The 16,388-nt window shown below is 40.6% G+C and overlaps 4 protein-coding genes across 5 annotated transcripts in view; 1 reads left to right on the forward strand and 3 right to left on the reverse strand.

Moving 5' to 3' along the window:
• arhgef12b (Rho guanine nucleotide exchange factor (GEF) 12b) overlaps positions 1-3,218 on the forward strand; it is a gene marked incomplete at its 5' end in the record, with an annotated part of 50,778 nt that extends 47,560 nt beyond the window's left edge. For both annotated transcript variants that reach the window (XM_080851397.1, XM_080851396.1), the window contains 3 exons: positions 71-261; positions 409-481; positions 623-3,218. In XM_080851397.1, coding sequence (XP_080707523.1) covers positions 71-261; positions 409-481; positions 623-633 — 275 coding nt within the window. In that variant the 3' untranslated portion in view covers positions 634-3,218. The remainder of the gene's footprint in view (positions 1-70; positions 262-408; positions 482-622) is intronic.
• Position 3,219: 1 nt separating this feature from the next.
• Positions 3,220-6,195, reverse strand: cenatac (centrosomal AT-AC splicing factor). The gene is made up of 11 exons (XM_080851423.1): positions 5,987-6,195; positions 5,544-5,710; positions 5,318-5,416; positions 5,140-5,206; positions 4,971-5,033; positions 4,676-4,737; positions 4,406-4,520; positions 4,283-4,313; positions 4,118-4,204; positions 3,856-3,988; positions 3,220-3,772 (listed from the first exon to the last, which is right to left on the reverse strand). Exons 1-11 carry the CDS (start codon positions 6,101-6,103, stop codon positions 3,658-3,660), a joined length of 1,056 nt encoding a protein of 351 aa, XP_080707549.1. The 5' UTR covers positions 6,104-6,195; the 3' UTR covers positions 3,220-3,657.
• Positions 6,196-6,819: 624 nt separating this feature from the next.
• Positions 6,820-8,828, reverse strand: upk2 (uroplakin 2; the record flags this gene model as incomplete). The annotated part of the gene is made up of 5 exons (XM_080846057.1): positions 6,820-6,962; positions 7,066-7,124; positions 7,212-7,341; positions 7,450-7,590; positions 8,777-8,828. The coding sequence occupies 5 exons, from the start codon at positions 8,826-8,828 to the stop codon at positions 6,820-6,822; spliced, it is 525 nt and encodes a 174-aa protein (XP_080702183.1).
• Positions 8,829-10,324: 1,496 nt separating this feature from the next.
• pou2f3 (POU class 2 homeobox 3) lies at positions 10,325-16,303 on the reverse strand (the record flags this gene model as incomplete). The annotated part of the gene is made up of 12 exons (XM_080846068.1): positions 10,325-10,454; positions 10,550-10,664; positions 10,840-10,876; positions 10,973-11,137; positions 11,227-11,360; positions 11,607-11,748; positions 12,335-12,511; positions 13,040-13,128; positions 13,327-13,432; positions 13,579-13,680; positions 14,506-14,540; positions 16,255-16,303. The coding sequence occupies 12 exons, from the start codon at positions 16,301-16,303 to the stop codon at positions 10,325-10,327; spliced, it is 1,281 nt and encodes a 426-aa protein (XP_080702194.1).
• Between the last annotated feature and the right edge of the window lie 85 nt (positions 16,304-16,388).

A 16,388-nucleotide genomic window follows, 5' to 3' on the forward strand; every position in this document is an offset into this window, starting at 1 on the left:
GGTCATCAGGCAGATCCATGGTTGAACTGGATTAGAAGAACACATTCTGACTGATGTCCATGTCCAGCAGCAGGTAGTTACATGGTCCTGGAGGGTTACGGGGGTTTCGAAGAAAGCTGCACTGACGACGAGGCGGGCGACTCGGTGATCGACGTGACAAAGCTCCTCTCCTCGTCCTCGCAGACCACGAGCGGACCAAACCTCAGCCGGCAGGTCATGACCCACATCCGCCTTCTTCAGGCCAACCTGCAACACCTCAAGGTTTGGGCCGTCACACCTTTCTTGTTTCGAGTTTCTAAGGCAATAATTGTTTATTTATTCATCCGTAAATCAGTTCATTAATCAATTGTAGTTAACGATACAGTGCCATATCTTGCCTTTGCCCAACATGCTGAAATGGTTTTGCAGGATGTGGAGATTAAGTATAACCAACTTCGCCAAAGGCTCGCCGAAGCAACTACCGACACAGTGGAGAACAAAGGTGTTTGTAAACCCTCAGACAGATTACGTTTTTTATAAAAGGGATATTTTCTCTATGCCGTTTTCTATAGATGAGTTTTATGTTGAATTCTTTTCTTTCTTTGTTTTACTCAAACACGCTTTGTTCTTGTCTCATCTCTAGACAATAGTTAGTGATTCAGGGAGACGCTCCTCTGCTCCAACCTGGAAAGACCCCCACGGGAGACAGGGGTGTGTGTGGTGGACACATAGACAGCCCACTCCAGCGGGCCCCCTCTCTCCTGTGCTTACGCTCTGAAATGGACACAGACCGCTTGGAGCGGGCGGCCGAGGAAGACGGGAGTGCTTCACACGTCCTCTCCAGCTGCCCCCTCGCTCTTCCCAGAACCTCCACTCAAACGGAGGACCACATCTTAAGAGCATCTATGCGCACATCTATACCAATTCAGAACGAAGTTGCTCGGCATAGCCTGCTTTCTCAGAGATCTTGGGGTTATATTTATTGGAATTTATGTGAATGTTAAGTTTTCCCTGATGCCTCCACTCACTGGTCATTTCAGGAGACTTCTCCCACTTTATTTTGAAGTAGCTGTATCGCCACATAGGGAGAAGACTGTTGCACTCCAAGCTCTCTGTCTAGTCCGCCATTCCTTAAGCCTGCTTGAGTCGCTGGTCCCTTGCTCTAAAGGTGTAGAGAATTACAACAGATCCTCTGTTGTCATCAAAGGGAAATCTTCATAAATGTATGAATCCATCACTGACATGGAGGCTTGTTACCAGGCCAAATCAGAAACAAATGCTGAATTATGCTGTCCCAGGTTTCATATTGGACTGAAACAATTAGGTCAAGGTTGTTTTTTTTTTTTTTTACAACCTCAGTTGTGTCGATTTCACCTTACGGTAGAATTGGGAAACTCCTTCAGTAGTCTGTCCTTTATAAGGATTACATAACAACTTAATAAGCACAGCATAACACATTCATGAGCATTATGTTAACAATCTTTACATATTCTCATGCATGCCGCACTGTATGTATGGTGACCTAATTTGCCATTTTCAACATGAAATATCTTAAATGTTACAATTTTGTTAATGAGCACAATATCAAGCCTAGGGAGAAATGTTTCGGCGTAAGGGCTGCTGTAATAAATTGCCTTTTTCCACCACAAAAGGCCTTCTATAGACACGTTCATATCTCCATGGCCTCAGTATCATGACCTGAAGACACACTGCAACATACACTGTGTCCATTCGTTGGAGTAATAGACTGAAGCTATTGGGACTTCTACAGCAGAAATGGTTGTCCAGGTAACTCGATTACAGCAGTGGTTCTCAATCTCGTCTTTGCATGTTTTCAGTCTTTCCTTACATGCCCTCTTTAATCATCTGTGGCCCTTTTTAAATAGCTGAACAAACTTGGATTGGTTAAAGGTAGGGTCTGTGATTCTGAGCTCATACAAATTAAGCAAATATCTCCCGTAGCTGTCTGTTCAGTCCTAGCGCTGTACACGGGTCGCAAACATGGTGGTTCGGCTCAAGTCATCAACAGTTCTGGCCAATTCAACATGTTGCCCAGGTGGAAGGAAGAGTGGGCTGATTTGATTGGCTGTTGAGCTAAAACATCAACATTTTTCCAGAATCGCAGACATTACCTTTAATAAAGAGCATTTGAATGACATTGATTTCAGTCAGATGTGTTCCGCTCCAGTATAGATGGAGGTTATGCAGGGCAAAGGGGCAGAAGCAGGATCAGAAGTGAAAAACATGATTTAAGTGATTTAACAGCGTTTTGAATTATTGGGTTTTCTGAAGGTACACCGTGTCGCCGAATACCTGAATAGTAGAGGATACTGATGCTTGATAACATAACACAGTCTTTGACCCAGGAAAGCTCTCTATACTCTAGCACCTCCACAGAAAGAGAGGTTGGCTCCTGGTTCCCAATCATCCTTTAAAAGGACATCTAAAACTGAGTAGTGAGATTGGAGTAAGACTGGCGTCATTACAACATTTATCATCAGGTACGTTGAAGTAACATTGACAGTGTAGACAGAGGCCGCCTCTGCTGGTAGCATGCTGTGAGGCAATGCCTTTTTCTCGCTCCATCACAAATGTGACTGTGGCTTGGTGGTTGTGTAACTGTAGGAGTTAAGGAGGCAACTTTTCCTTTGTATCCTTTGGAAATGAAGCTACTGAAGATCTCTTCACCTTAGAGGGGAGGACACACATTTCTGTAAAATACACGTGTAGAAAAACTACATTGAAACAGAGTTTGCCGAAAATGCAACGGCCCCCACATTTGCAGGACTCTCGCAACAAGATGAATTATTGGATTTCAGATATGTGAAGAAACACCAGAGCTTATGAAATGACCTGTATGGTTTATTTTAAATGTAAAATTGTAATTATGAACACTGCATCTCTCACCAGAGGAGTCCTTGAACGTGCTCTTCTGCTTTCTACACCTTATGTACTGTTTTAACATAAACTACTAAGACGAAAAAAATAAAAGACTGCAAGGTATTCCCTAAATATTAATGTTATCTGTATTTTTATTATTTTGTCTAGATGTTCATGAGGTATTATATTTTATGAAGAACACTATTATGATCTTTGGCTTTTTTGTTGAAATCATGAATAACTTTTAGTTGAGAGATTCTATTAAATTTGAAACTGATACAATGTCAAACATAAAACAAACTTGTGTCTTCATTTTCTTGAACAGTCTACAGATGTAAAAACACACTGCCACTGCAAAATGACACTACATTCTTCATACAAATAAGTATTAATCAGACGGCTCCTCAAGACATATTTCCAAATATCTCGACAAAACACCTCTTGTATCCTCCTCATTATGAATGAAAAACATTGCAGGTATAGTACACTATATACATAAAGTTGCATTTCTGGACACATGGGGGTAATGAATGCACTAAGTAGTTTTAGACCAAAACAAAAATTAATTAAATATACACGTGTACAACTGATATAGTTGAAATAAAAAAAACAGCCTAATAATGCAGATTCTACAAGCAACAAAGTTTGTGCCACAGCGTGCCAGCTGACGACTATTAGTGTCACACTGTTCTGTGTGATGCAGCATCTTGACCCTTTATGCTTGGATCACCATGACCCCCCATCTCAGTAAACTCAACTGTTTTAAGCCATTGACAAATACATACATTTACCAAGCAACTACGTGTCACTGACAGTATTGTTCAACTTCCTTGACCTCTTTCCACCTTTCCCCCCCAGGCCACTCTTCCTCTTCCGTCGCCCAGTCTGTCCTTCCTCCTCATGGAACTGATGCCTGCGAGAGAAGATATGCAGATCATTGGCGCTATCGCCATCTTACTCAATAAAACACAGGAGGAACAGTAACGATTTCCCAACCTGGACTGCCACCGTCTGCCATTGTTCCACACCCGGCCAAAGGATGGTAGCCAGTTTGGATCCGTGTGTGAACTGTGGTCAAAATTGGCTCCAACCCGATCAGGTGGGAGTTTCTTCAGCTTCTCTTGCTCTTCTGGATTGGGTGAAAAAGGTTGTTGGTGTGAAGTATGAAAGTACAAAAAATTAAGATGGCAGATCAATACGAGGACATCACTGTATCAAATAAAAAAAAGCAATAAAATAAATTCAGTAAAAGGGTTACTTTGCTTCAAGAAGTCTTGCAGTGATGGCCCAATGTCCTGGACTGATGTCTCCTGAGGGTCCTCTTGCATCCATGGAGGAATGGCTCCTACAAAGAGAGTAAAGGTTTTATCAAATGATTTTACACAGATCATAGTCTCCATAGCCTTCACAAGGTCATCCTTACCAGTGTGGACATTCCCACTGCTCGAGGAATCCTGAGGGGGAAAATATTAAAAAGAAAGCCATTTATTGATCAAGCAGCACATACACACCAAAGTTAACACAAAACCACTGGAATGAGATCTACCTGATAGCCGATGAAGGTCAAGCCATTCTCTGTGCCTGACCACCGCCTCTTCCCCACTGGATCAACCGTGCTGGGCCCTGGTTGGTCTTCTTGTCCTTGGGACCTTAAATGAGAGCTTCATGCCCAATCAAAACCCAAGTTATTCAGAAGGTGTGCTTGTTTTTGTGAATATGTGCACGAGAATTTGGAATGTCACTCATCGAATTATATTTTCATAAGACTTAGCCTAAAGAAGTGATAGACAGAATAACCCAAGACTGGTGTCCTTACCCGCCCAAGATCTCAGAATCCTGTTGAGCTTGTTCAGCAGATTGCTCCAGTTCTGGGTCACACTATGTTTTATTCAGGAAAGGTCAACAATGGTTTGCAAGGTCCTACCATACCACAATCTAGAAAAGGCCCTTCCAGCCTTTTTTGTTTTTCTTATGACTTATGAAAAATGACAGATTGAACATTTGCGTCAGAATCAGAGGGTTTAAATTATACAGATCTGATTCAATCAGGAATATGAATACAGAACACCCTTATGATGTGGATACTGTTGTTGAATCCTGGAAAAACAAACCTCAATGACCGAATGAAGAACATCAAAGCGATGTTGCTCTTGGGCTCTTATGACGGCAGCTTGCTGGAAAACAACAGCAAAAATATAATGAATGTAAGCATCCCCAAGAATGTCTCGAAAGGAACATGACTGCCTCATGAGCCCATGTATGTAAATATGCTCTGTTTACCTCTTTGATGTGTACATCCTCTTTCTCTTCGAAGTTTTCCAGAGCTTTGGCTACCTCTTCTTTAAACCTGAGAGAAACATTCATTTAAAAATAGATCAGTCTTAGAACAACAATTCCGAGACGGTCATGTTTAATTCGTGAGATAAAGGCGCCGATGGCGAGCAGGTAGTGGGCATACCTATCGACCTCTTCGGAGGGTATGATACATTTGTCCCTGAGCTTCGGGTCAGCTTTATTCTCCCACCAAAACTTGTGTGTACTTGTTCTGTGCTCTCGACTGAAGAAAGAAAGACAGAAAGAGAGCGAGGGAGAGGGCGAGAGATGCAGTGTTACACCATAAACACCTTTATATCAACTTATCTCAACACGATTAGCATACATTACTTATCAGATGAGGAGCTTACGTGCTCATGTGCTCCAGCAAACCTCCGAACAACACGGTGAGATTTCCATTTGTGACATGCTTTGGCACCTCGAGCGCACAGCAGTAACACCAAAAGTTGCACTGGTGTTCAGTACTCGAGTACTTCTCCACTTGTGGGATTTTAATGGTTCGCCGGGCTTCTTTCACCTTGGGGTAGAAAGGAAGATGTACAAAGAAAAAATGTCCATGATTACGGACAAGCTATCTTAAAAATGTACTGTGCAGGAGATGGCTGCTAACTGCTAACGTTAGCTGAGTCAAAATGTTAACGTTAGCCATGTTGTCTGTGCCAAGCTAATTTACTGCTACAAAAATGAAAGCCAAAAACGGGAGGGTGAGGTGGATACATGTTCATTTTTTTAACCTACCGAATCCACCCTAAGTTGTGTGAATGGTGTTTGAATTTGGCTAAGACAACGTTACCTTCTCCAAGAACTTCACGAGAACCACTTTTAGTTTAGCTTGATGACTTTTCCCAAAGATATGTCCTTTCCCACTGAAATCAGATTGTCTGCATACTGCACAATAAAACGCAACCATCTTGTCTTTTTGCTCAGGCCATTAGTAATTGCATTTCAATTCAATCTTGTAGCAAGGATAACCTCGAGCTGGCAAACAACACTTCGAGTTCTGTTTACAACGTTCAACTCAAGCTTTTTTGTGACGTTACGCGAATGAGAGATGGGCTGAAATCTTTACTATCGCCCTCGTCTGGCTGGGAAGTACTAACGTTGTTCTTATCAGCCAAGCCAAGGAAAAATATTTTAAGGATAAGGGTCGTTTAGACATGTCCATATTAAAAACAAAAGCTCTTTACAGTGATTGACCAGAGCTGAAGTGAAACTCACAACTCCTCTCAATATTTCGCTGCGGTGGAAGTTTGACAGTTTACTAAAGGTAGGCCTATATCACCGATTAAATTACACTGTGTAGGCTATCAAAAAGGGCACTGCTTGAAGACATACGCTCATTCTCGAAAAGGAAAGTTTGAGATAATTGGGTGGCAAACATTTTTTTTAATTTTTATATTTAATTCCCTAAACTTTGTCTCTGGATGTCCTGGTGTTTGCTTTCTGGTGTTGTTTGTGAGCCAAAATTGAGTCACTGACACTTGAACTGAAACCATTTTTATTCATCATAATATTCAACCTCAGACACCTGAATTCTATCTTGCATAGGCACATGCGTAGATATGCATGGATAGGAAAAATGTGAATATAATAATAAGGCTATTTATTTAAATGAATAGCCTTGCTTCAGTCCTCATCATTTGATAAGACAATGGTGATAATAAGGGCCACCACCAGAAGGGCCATTGCAACAGACAATATCACAGTAATGACGATCATGGATCCACTCCGTGCTGGAAGACCAGTGTCTATTCCACTATAGTCCTGTGCTGTAAATAAGAGATCAAACTGTTTTAAAATGATGCCAAGACCATAAAACCTCTTATGTAGTAAGACAAATGATTGGAGTAAAACTGAATTGAAATGAATCACCTGATCTTGTAGAAGCTGTCACAACATTGCTCTTCTCTGATTTAGTGTGGTATTGGAAACTGAAAAAGGGAAAACATGTTGCCAAATCACTTTTAAAGCAGTATGAAATACTTTGTTTCCCTGGAATATTCTAGAAAAAATATTACCTGTAGTTAGTCCCACTAGCCAGATCAGACACTTTGTATCCGATGTTGCTTGTGACCAAGGAGTGTCCTTCTCTCCCAGTATCTGTCATGTTCCCACATGAGGGCACTATAAATATGTTTTCCAAGATCCCTGTGGGACGAAAAAAGGAATGCCACATATAATAAATACTTAATTATGAACTTAATATACAAATATGTACAGTTTGCGTAGGTTTTCCAGGGTGATGTTTGTACTTACAGCTCTTGTTGTTGCTATCATTGTATGCCAGACTCACATTCTGTCCTTCCAGGGAACATGGCGGCAGACTCAACAGCAGAGAGTCTGTGAATATCCCTGTTACAACTCCGTCCTCTTCCTTCAGGACCCTCACGGTGAATTCTAAGTATGATGTTATCATCAATCATCAATCGTCAATCTAAGTAAAGGTAAGTGATTTAAACAGATACCAGTTTTAAGGTCAGAAGAAAAGGGCCATGTCGTTCTTGATCGAAGCTACAGATATGTGACAACACTGACTTGTGGTCATTGGAAGTCATTGGAACTCTTATGTTGCAGTAGTTTAAATGGATACTTAATGGTATCTCAATAAAAAAACATTGGGAAACAATGTAAAACCCAACTAGAAAATGCATTTCCTGAAGGAAATACCAGTGCATGAAATGCAAAAGTTAAGAAAGAACGAATAAAAGAAAAGTGAAAGAAGGAAGGAAGAAAGGAAAGAACAGTAAAAGAAGGAAATAAGAGTTGAAGAAGGAAAGAAGAAAGGAAAGAAGAGTGAAGAAAGGAAAGAAGAGTGGAAGAAGGGAAGAAGAAAGGAAAGAAGAGTGAAGAAAGGAAATTAGAGTGGAAGAAGGAAAGAAGAGTGGAAGAAGGAAAAAAGTGGAAGAAGGGAAGAAGAGTGGAAGAAGGGAAGAAGAAAGGAAAGAAGAGTGGAAGAAGGAAAGAAGAAAGTAAAGAAGAGTAGAAAGAAGGAAAGAAGAAAGGAAAGAAGAGAGGAAGAAACAAAGTAAGGAAAGAAGAGTGAACAAGAGTGGCTCTGGATAAAGACAGTAAAGAGTGAAAATATTGAAAGAAGGAGAAAAAAAGAGTGAAGCAGAGAGATGGAGTGTGAGAGAAAGTAGAGTGAGAGTGATAGAGAGAAAAAAAAGTAGAGTATGGAAGGTGTCTATTAATATTCCTAGTTATACAGTTGAATGGAGAGGTACAGAGAGAAGAGGACCCTTGGAGGCTTGCTGCAGGTGTCAGTGAAGCACAGGTGCAAGCCAGTTTAATTACCCTATTATGATGTCATAATGGCCCAATGTAAGTCAATGGGAAAATTTAGATTCGTTTTTCTTTAATAACTTAAAAAGTATAAAGTTTAGAAAAGTGAAAAATACATAGCATAAGTGTCCTTTACAAGACCTACGCGACAAAGTTTGAATGAAGTTTCTACGTTAAGCGGTTCGGGCTGAATTAATCGCAGAAAAAGGTAACAAGAATAAGAAGAAGAAGCCTAGGAATAACAATACAGGGCATTTCATGCACTGTAATAAATACAATTTAATTATGAAATCTTACAAACCTGCATTGGTGAGCGTGAAAAGTGCCCCAACGAAGAGGAGTGTGGTCAGCATAGTCGCTCAAGGGGAGTCAAACTAAGTGTGTCTTTGGAACATAACGGTGTAAAATGATATTAGGGCACAAATGAAACTGGAATAACAGGAACAAGGTCATAAGCACAGTGAACAGGCACTGTCTATAGAGGTAGACACAAAACAGGTTTGGCAAGGTGGCCTGAGTTTTCACCATTTTTTTTCACACACCCGTCGTTGTTTGTTCGGTTCAACTGAATTTAAGAGACTTGGCTGTTTGAGAATATTTCCTGTTTGAGAATGTGTGACTGGAATTTTCTTGATACTTCTATTCATGATGCGTGACTTAAATGTAAATATTTGCGACGTTATCCTGTTGTCTTGACCAATGAACTGTTAATGGACCTTAAAGGAAATATAACAACAACAATTATAATTTTATTTAGTTTAAATAAAGAATAAAGGCAGTAACAAGCATTTTCACACATTTCACTCAACATGAATGGCGCAGTATACAGCATTTTTCTTTTTTTACAAATGGTCTAAGGTGTAGCACAAATTTGTGTCCCTTGCAGATATAAAAGTATTCAACAAATAGTGACCTCTCCTGAGGCCTGATTTAGGTTCCTAATTCTTCATTCTGGATTTTAAACCACATCAAGCTGTTTAAAAAAACACATTAGGTAAAGTGTAAAAAGTTTTTTTTAAGCTTGTGCAGCTACCATACTTTTTTCTGCACTTTTTGTTGGCATATACTGTTCTTCCATATCAGTTCTTATCCATCAGTCTAAAAGTTCTGCCAACTACATCTTACGAAAAACACTGCCAAATCTACCTTTAAATCCTTCATCTGTTGCTTTTAAATGTTATCCTTAAAATGAAATGTATTATTAGCATTGAACATTTGAAATGGCTAACATACTAACATCAAATATATCAAATATTCCGTTCAAATCAAATAAACATAAGGATACAACCACTCAAATTAATTTTAGCTTGCACTTCATATGAATTCTCTAATGAGTGCACATTTTAAGTTCAGGAAGTATTATTTGAAATTCTTTTGAAAGATAGACAGGCACATACTTCCATTAATTAGCAGGTCCAGATCTACTTTTGCCATATATATGTACAAGAAAATATGGGCTGTGTTTGCATGTTCCTACTGACATCATGAAGTACAAGAACAAAAGAAAAAGTAAAACATATAATGTAAACACAATGGTGTCATTGGATCTCTCCTTCTTTGAGGGGTTATTCACTCTTCTATCCTCCTCTTCTCTGTAGGGAGGACACTTGAATGTCCTTGAGCAACCAGTTCAATTAAATCACATATACTGTCATATAACTTAAACTCGTTTACATGGCACATTTCACCACATATCAGAGGAGAAGAAGAGGAAACGAGAGACTTTCCAGTGAACAGGTAGTTCTGGGTGTCCCCTGAAAACTTCAGTCATATCGAACAAAGGCCTTCATAAGTGAGATTTACAATGCATCTCCAAAATCCATTTGTGACATCAGTGAAAAAATGGCCTTCATGTCTGAGCGCAGGAGCTGATCCAGTGGTTCTGGATGGCACCGCTGGCTTGATCTTTTAGTGATGATAAGGAAGATTCCATGAACGATACCAGGGCCTGAAAAGATATCAGGCGTGTCACAAAATGGCTGTTTGGAGTCACAACACGGCTTGATGTGGCCGGATGTAAATTTGATGAAAATGGCATTGTGACTGCTAACGTTTAAAAGGCAATTGACTGTACCCTGCAGTGCCGAAGGACTGGTTGACTCCCTGTGAGGTCAGCAGGTTGGAAGTGGAGGAGAGCCCGCTAGGAGAGGAACCTCTGCCCGGGCTGCCGGGGGAGGAACTGGAAGAAACTGAATTGACAGAACAAACAAACAAACCCATTATATTAACCTATTCATGAAAGGCACAGGTCTGTTCTGTGGTACACCTGTATAGTGTGCCCTGTGGCGTGATAAACAGTTCTATCTTTTTGTGTTACAGGCATTAGTTGGCCTTATTTGGTCTGAAATGAAGGACCAGACTTACCTCCCCCTGTTGGACTGTAGGGCCTAGAGGTGGCAGGCTGAACCAGGAAGAAAAGAAAATAAATATGGGTGATCTCATGGGACAGAGTAGGGCATAATTGCAGCACTGACATTTAAAGTTCAAAGAGACTCACTATTCTAGAGTTGAAGTTGTGTGGCTTTACAGGCGTAGAGGACACGGGGCAGTAGATTCTCTTCTCCTTCTGTCGGCGGTTGCAGAACCAGACACGCACCACCTCCTTCTCCATGGCCAGCTGTTCTGAGATCAGCGTAATCTCCTCTGAGTTAGGTTTGGGGTTCTGCAATGTCATGGTAGTTCACATTTATAGGGACAGTGGCAACCTCTTATAGAGCAAACAAACAAATCATTCAAATGAATTCCACGCACATCACCGAAGCGTTTCTCCAGGGTGAGTTTAATGTTGGTCTCAATACTTGTCCTCTTTTTTCTCTTCCTCCCGTAGCCCTCCATTAGCTGGGGTAGTGTTGGCTGGTTGGACATGGTGTCAGCGGGGGAGTTCTCTGAGAAAACAACAAATTACAAATTTGAAGGAGTATCATTTCAGACACAGAGGTGACTATAAAGCTGCTGTAAAGAGTGGCATTAAACAAACATTGTATCATTTATCAGACTAGCAATATAAATACCCAAAATGGAAAGTGCTCTACAAGCTTGACCCACTTGCATTTACTGTAGAAATGCCCTTTAGAAATGTGACGGTTGCCAATGTAAGGACCTTATCTGTGGTCCACAGTAGACAGATGTACCTGCATCACTCAGCCACTTCTCCAGCAGGGGCTTCAGCTTGCACATGTTCTTGAAGCTCAGGTTCAGAGCCTCAAAGCGTGAAATTGTGGTCTGGCTGAAGTCATTCCCGTATAGTTTCCCCATGGCCAGACCCACGTCACCCTACAGAATGAGAAAAAGAAAAAAAACACAGCTCTCAGCTGTCAGTGAAAAAATCATAGGCATCTCCATGTTTACAGCTTCTGCCTGGAAGTGACTAATGGCCATGAACAATGGTCCAAACAATTGCATTCTCACATGTTGAGAAAAGATCCTGCCTGAAACACTCGAGTGCAATGCAAATCCATACACAGAATCATGACAGGGTCATAAAGGTCAGACTATCAAAGGGTGATTGGAAAACATTATGTAAAGTAGCCTTCTTCCTATGTTTTACATATTTCATTCCAGTAAAATACGTGTACATTTCAGTATCTGTGATTTAAATGCGGATTTGAGAGCACTCAAAGAAGTTGAGTTGTGTTTAAAAAAAAGATCCCTACGACAAATCCAATTTCATTCAAAGTAGCTATTTATCTTTTTTCACCTAGTTGGAAATTATAAGGGATTGACCCCTACTATATAATTCAGACAGAACATATTAAGCACCAGAATGACCAGAAACCAGAAACACCACTAAGTGTAATGTATTATCTGTCCAATAGTGTTATTTGTTTTCGAGCGACCCTGAAACCAAGTGGCCCTTCACCTGCGTGAAGCCCAGTTTGATCCTCCTCTGCTTGAAGGACTTGGCAAACTGCTCCAGCTCCTCCAGGTCATTGGGTTCATCCTGCGGCGAGGTGCCAACATGTTTGGGGACCTGCAGGTGGGACATATCCAGATGCCCGTCCACTGTGGGTCCCGCCAGGCCTGTGCGACTCATCCCCTGTGGGGATCAGGAACAGTTAAAGTAGGCCTGAGATGGCTTAGCTCTCGGCAAAATCCTAGATGTCCGTTTAGATCCTGCATCAACATTTAATGTTGCTGTTGAGTTAACAACTGTTCTCGGTTGCAAATTCCAGAACGTAAATTAAGGTTTTATGTCTTTTTCACGAACAAAAACGTAAAGCCGCCATAAGGAGTTTCGGTGTAAAACTCAAGAGCTAACTAAAAGGCATGCAAAAACTTGGCTCCAAAATCTGTGAGTGATAACGTGCTATGAAAACCTTTCTTACATTGTTGCATTGGGGTCTGTCCTGGACTACAGAACTACATACACACAGTGCATAGCCTGACCAGCTAGTGGAAACGACAGGTGAGTTTACAAGTTGCCTATACAAATTCCTGGATATTGTTGCAGGAAGTATAAATGTTTAAGTCATAATTGACACCATTGTTTAATTCAGTAACAATATTGCATTTCTTTATCAACGCCTTTCATGTGTTCTGGAGAGCAGGAGTTTGTGTAGCGTACCTGTGGAGTAAGTGCCAGGCCAGGCTGGTGCTGCATGAGTCCAGTCTGGGATTGGGAGGGTAACGAAAGGAGGTTCGGCTGTAGTAAAGCTGTTGAGACAATCGTAGCTTTAGCATGCAACTCTGACATAACTGACTTAAGTGTGAGGAATTCTACGATCAATCTTTAAATGCCCTCATCCACACAGAGTGGCATGTCTTCATTCACACAGATGCTCTTGGAGCAATCTACAAATGCCCTCATTCACACAGAGTGGCATGTCTTCCTGCACAGAGATGCTCATTTACCTTGGTGTGAAGACTGTGCCTGAGACAGGAGAAAGGAGGAAGATGATGACAGATGGGAGCCGGACATCAAGACCAGCTGCGGGAGAGGATGTAGGGAGGGGAGGTCCTGCGTAGTGACAAACACAAGAACATTTTTTTAGTATTCTAATCACGGAGGCAGACTTGACTTTGTGTGACATCTCATTTTGAATTGTGTCAATGGATTGCATAAGCTGGACTGCCATGAAATGTTGTAAAGTTGTAATTCCTTACTCCTGTAAGGGACCCCCCTGACATGTAGGAGCCTTGAGGCAGGTGGCATGTCTTGTGTGGTACAGCTGAATGGGGAGAGTCATTCAGGTCTTCTGTTTTGATCTGGGCATGAGAGGTTGGTTCAGGTTAATGATTGATGTGAGATCGTGAGATCATGTTAGGCACACTAACAACATGGGGACACACTTAGAAATAATCGTGATGGACCATCAAATTCGAAAAGTGTATTCCATATCAGGAGGAACGCACTGATCGGAAGTCAATATTAGGTGGACAGAGTGGTGTGATGGCCCTCAGGCGCCTGATCAGTTGGCTGCTAGACTCGTTAAACAAGATGGAAGCTTTGACAAACATACACACCTTCCCTCTCCTCGGGCGGCCCTGTATGCAAATGTTTCCTAAGGCCTGGGGCCAGTTCCTGCGAACTACACTACACCCTCCTAAGCCCTTTTCAAAGTTATGGGCATACTACATACAAGCACACTACAACTCACCTACTGGAAAAAAAGTGCTGTAAATGTTTTACAATCTGTGGATATAAGTTAAGTGTAGCATTAACTAACCACATGGTCAATTTATTCTTTTTTTGTTTGTGTTTTAAATGGAATAGCTATTATCCATACCTTACTGGGAAACATTATCTTAGAATCTGGAGGGGAATATGACAGCCCTGAGGCTAACTCAGCTAAGTTAAAAGGTGACACCCTTATAGAGACAGTTAAAAATGTTCAACTGAAGGGGAATATGACAGCTGAGTTAGCCGTAGGGCTAAGTTAAAAGGAAGCATATAAATAATATAGAGACCGTTAAAAATGTTCAGCTGAAGGGGAATATGATATCCCTAAGGTTAACTTAGCTAAGTTTAAAGGAAACATATATTTATAATATAGAGACAGTTAAAAATGTTCAGCTGAAGGCTCTACTTACTTGTCTGGTGTAGTCAATACCATTTTGTTCAATGTCTGAAATGTAAAAAAATTAAATAATAATTCTCGACAGACACCACGACAAATCATGTCCGAATCATTTTTCAATCATGTGGAGTAAGGAAATAATGACAGGAAGACAATATGAAGTCACACAAAAAGTTTAACAAATTAGGCAATGATGAAATATATCACGGAGGAATGCAGATGCCATGCCAGGTAATCTCTCTCATTTGGAAGTCAAATGAAGACACTGAGTTTGTGGTGTGCACTGTGCTTGTTCATCCCGCAGTATGGAAATATTTCTTCTCCCGAGTCTAACTTCCAGTATGGAAAGTAGGACTGGATGCAAATAAGCACGTATCCTTGGCAACCCTTGAAGGGCTGTGGATTTGAATGCTTGTAGACCCCCACACTCCCTCGGTCATCCACTACTACTCTATATTATGACCTATATTTGTCATGACTTAATTTGTTTGACATGATGTTAATTTGTGCAATACTGTACATTTAAATAGCTAAGAATAGTGTGTCTCACCCTACTTGCTTGATATCCTCCAAAAGTTTTTGTATTTCTTTTTGTTTGGTAAAAAACAAAATGGGAAACTCTATACTTAAGTTTCTGTGAATAACTTTCAAAGAAAATGTCAATGGTAATGTCAACAAAGAAGTATCAACACGTAGAACAACTTTAAATCAAGTGATCATTAAAAGTTTGTTGATCAAACATATACTTGTTATGCTGGGAAAGGAGTTAATGAACATAGATTCTATAAAACTTTATGAGAACTAGATTTGTAAACAAAAAATAATCTTCTCTAGAACATAAAGAAAATCTGGATTCCCCCCCCCCCCCACTACCCTAATGAGACTTATAGATGCTTTTGGGCAGGTCAGTGGTGGCTGGGGATCTTAAATTCTTTGCTTAGTTAATTTGTAATGTTACAAGCATACTTAATTCACACTAAAATCATCATACTACAAATGAACATAGTTTCAGACAACAAGGCTGGAGGCTACGGTTGGCTCAGTACAAACACACACAGGGATATCCTGTTAGACTGAGCGGGTAAAAAAAGACAAAAAACTGAGCAGCTGAGGTTCTCTGTGCTTCATCCGTATCTGCCCTTCTCCTGCCATGCCCATGGCTGGTGTAATAGAACATCAGACCTATTCTGTTGTGACACTTGTCAAACGGTTTGTCTTTTGATCTCTGGCTGAGGTAGGATCATCTAGAAACAAGCCTGGACTCGGCTTTTGCCAAAACTATACAAAGAAAAAGTCCAGGTTCAGAAACACACACAAATCCTTCTTCCCTAGCCAGTGTTTCAGCTCAGAAATCATTAACAGAAATAATATAGACTATAATAATAAAAACGATATTACTATTTTTCTTTTACAATATTTGTCAGGATGTGAGGATTCACATTAAACACCACTATGTCAAACTGCCTAGTGAAAAAAAACGTAATTTATAGAAGTTTTCGTTTGAGTTCTTCCTGTTGTTCAATTAAATTCAATGAATCTCATTAACACATACTAATACATAGATTATATCCAAAAATTCAAATTTGACTTACTCCATAAGCACAGCATATCCCTGAGTGGGATAAGAACACCTTGCAGGTGATAAAAGCTGTGTACAAAAACTGAGTGATATAAACTGGATAAAAGCTAAATGACCAAATATACACATGAAATGAAACGATTCTCAGGTGCAAAGTACAACAAAGGGTTGTGTCTGCCTTACCAGCTTGGTCATTCTGCGTGTCTGACTGCTCCCCATGTTCTGTGCTCATCTTAATATCTGTAATGATAAATGCAGCAGATTTTCCTACAGGATCAAAACTTTATGTGGACACAGGGAAAGTTCAGACAGAGCTC

This window comes from Sprattus sprattus (genome assembly GCF_963457725.1).
Source record: "Sprattus sprattus genome assembly, chromosome: 1".
NCBI classification, from domain to species: domain Eukaryota; kingdom Metazoa; phylum Chordata; class Actinopteri; order Clupeiformes; family Clupeidae; genus Sprattus; species Sprattus sprattus.

Coding starts and splice junctions, on each gene's coding strand:
- cenatac (XM_080851423.1), bottom strand. CDS start 6,103: ATGGTTGCGTTTTATTGTGCAGTATGCAGACAATCTGATTTCAGTGGG. Junction 4,521..4,675: donor GATTCTGAGATCTTGGGCGG/GTAAGGACACCA, acceptor TTGGGCATGAAG/CTCTCATTTAAGGTCCCAAG. Junction 3,989..4,117: donor GCAAGACTTCTTGAAGCAAA/GTAACCCTTTTA, acceptor CACCCAATCCAG/AAGAGCAAGAGAAGCTGAAG.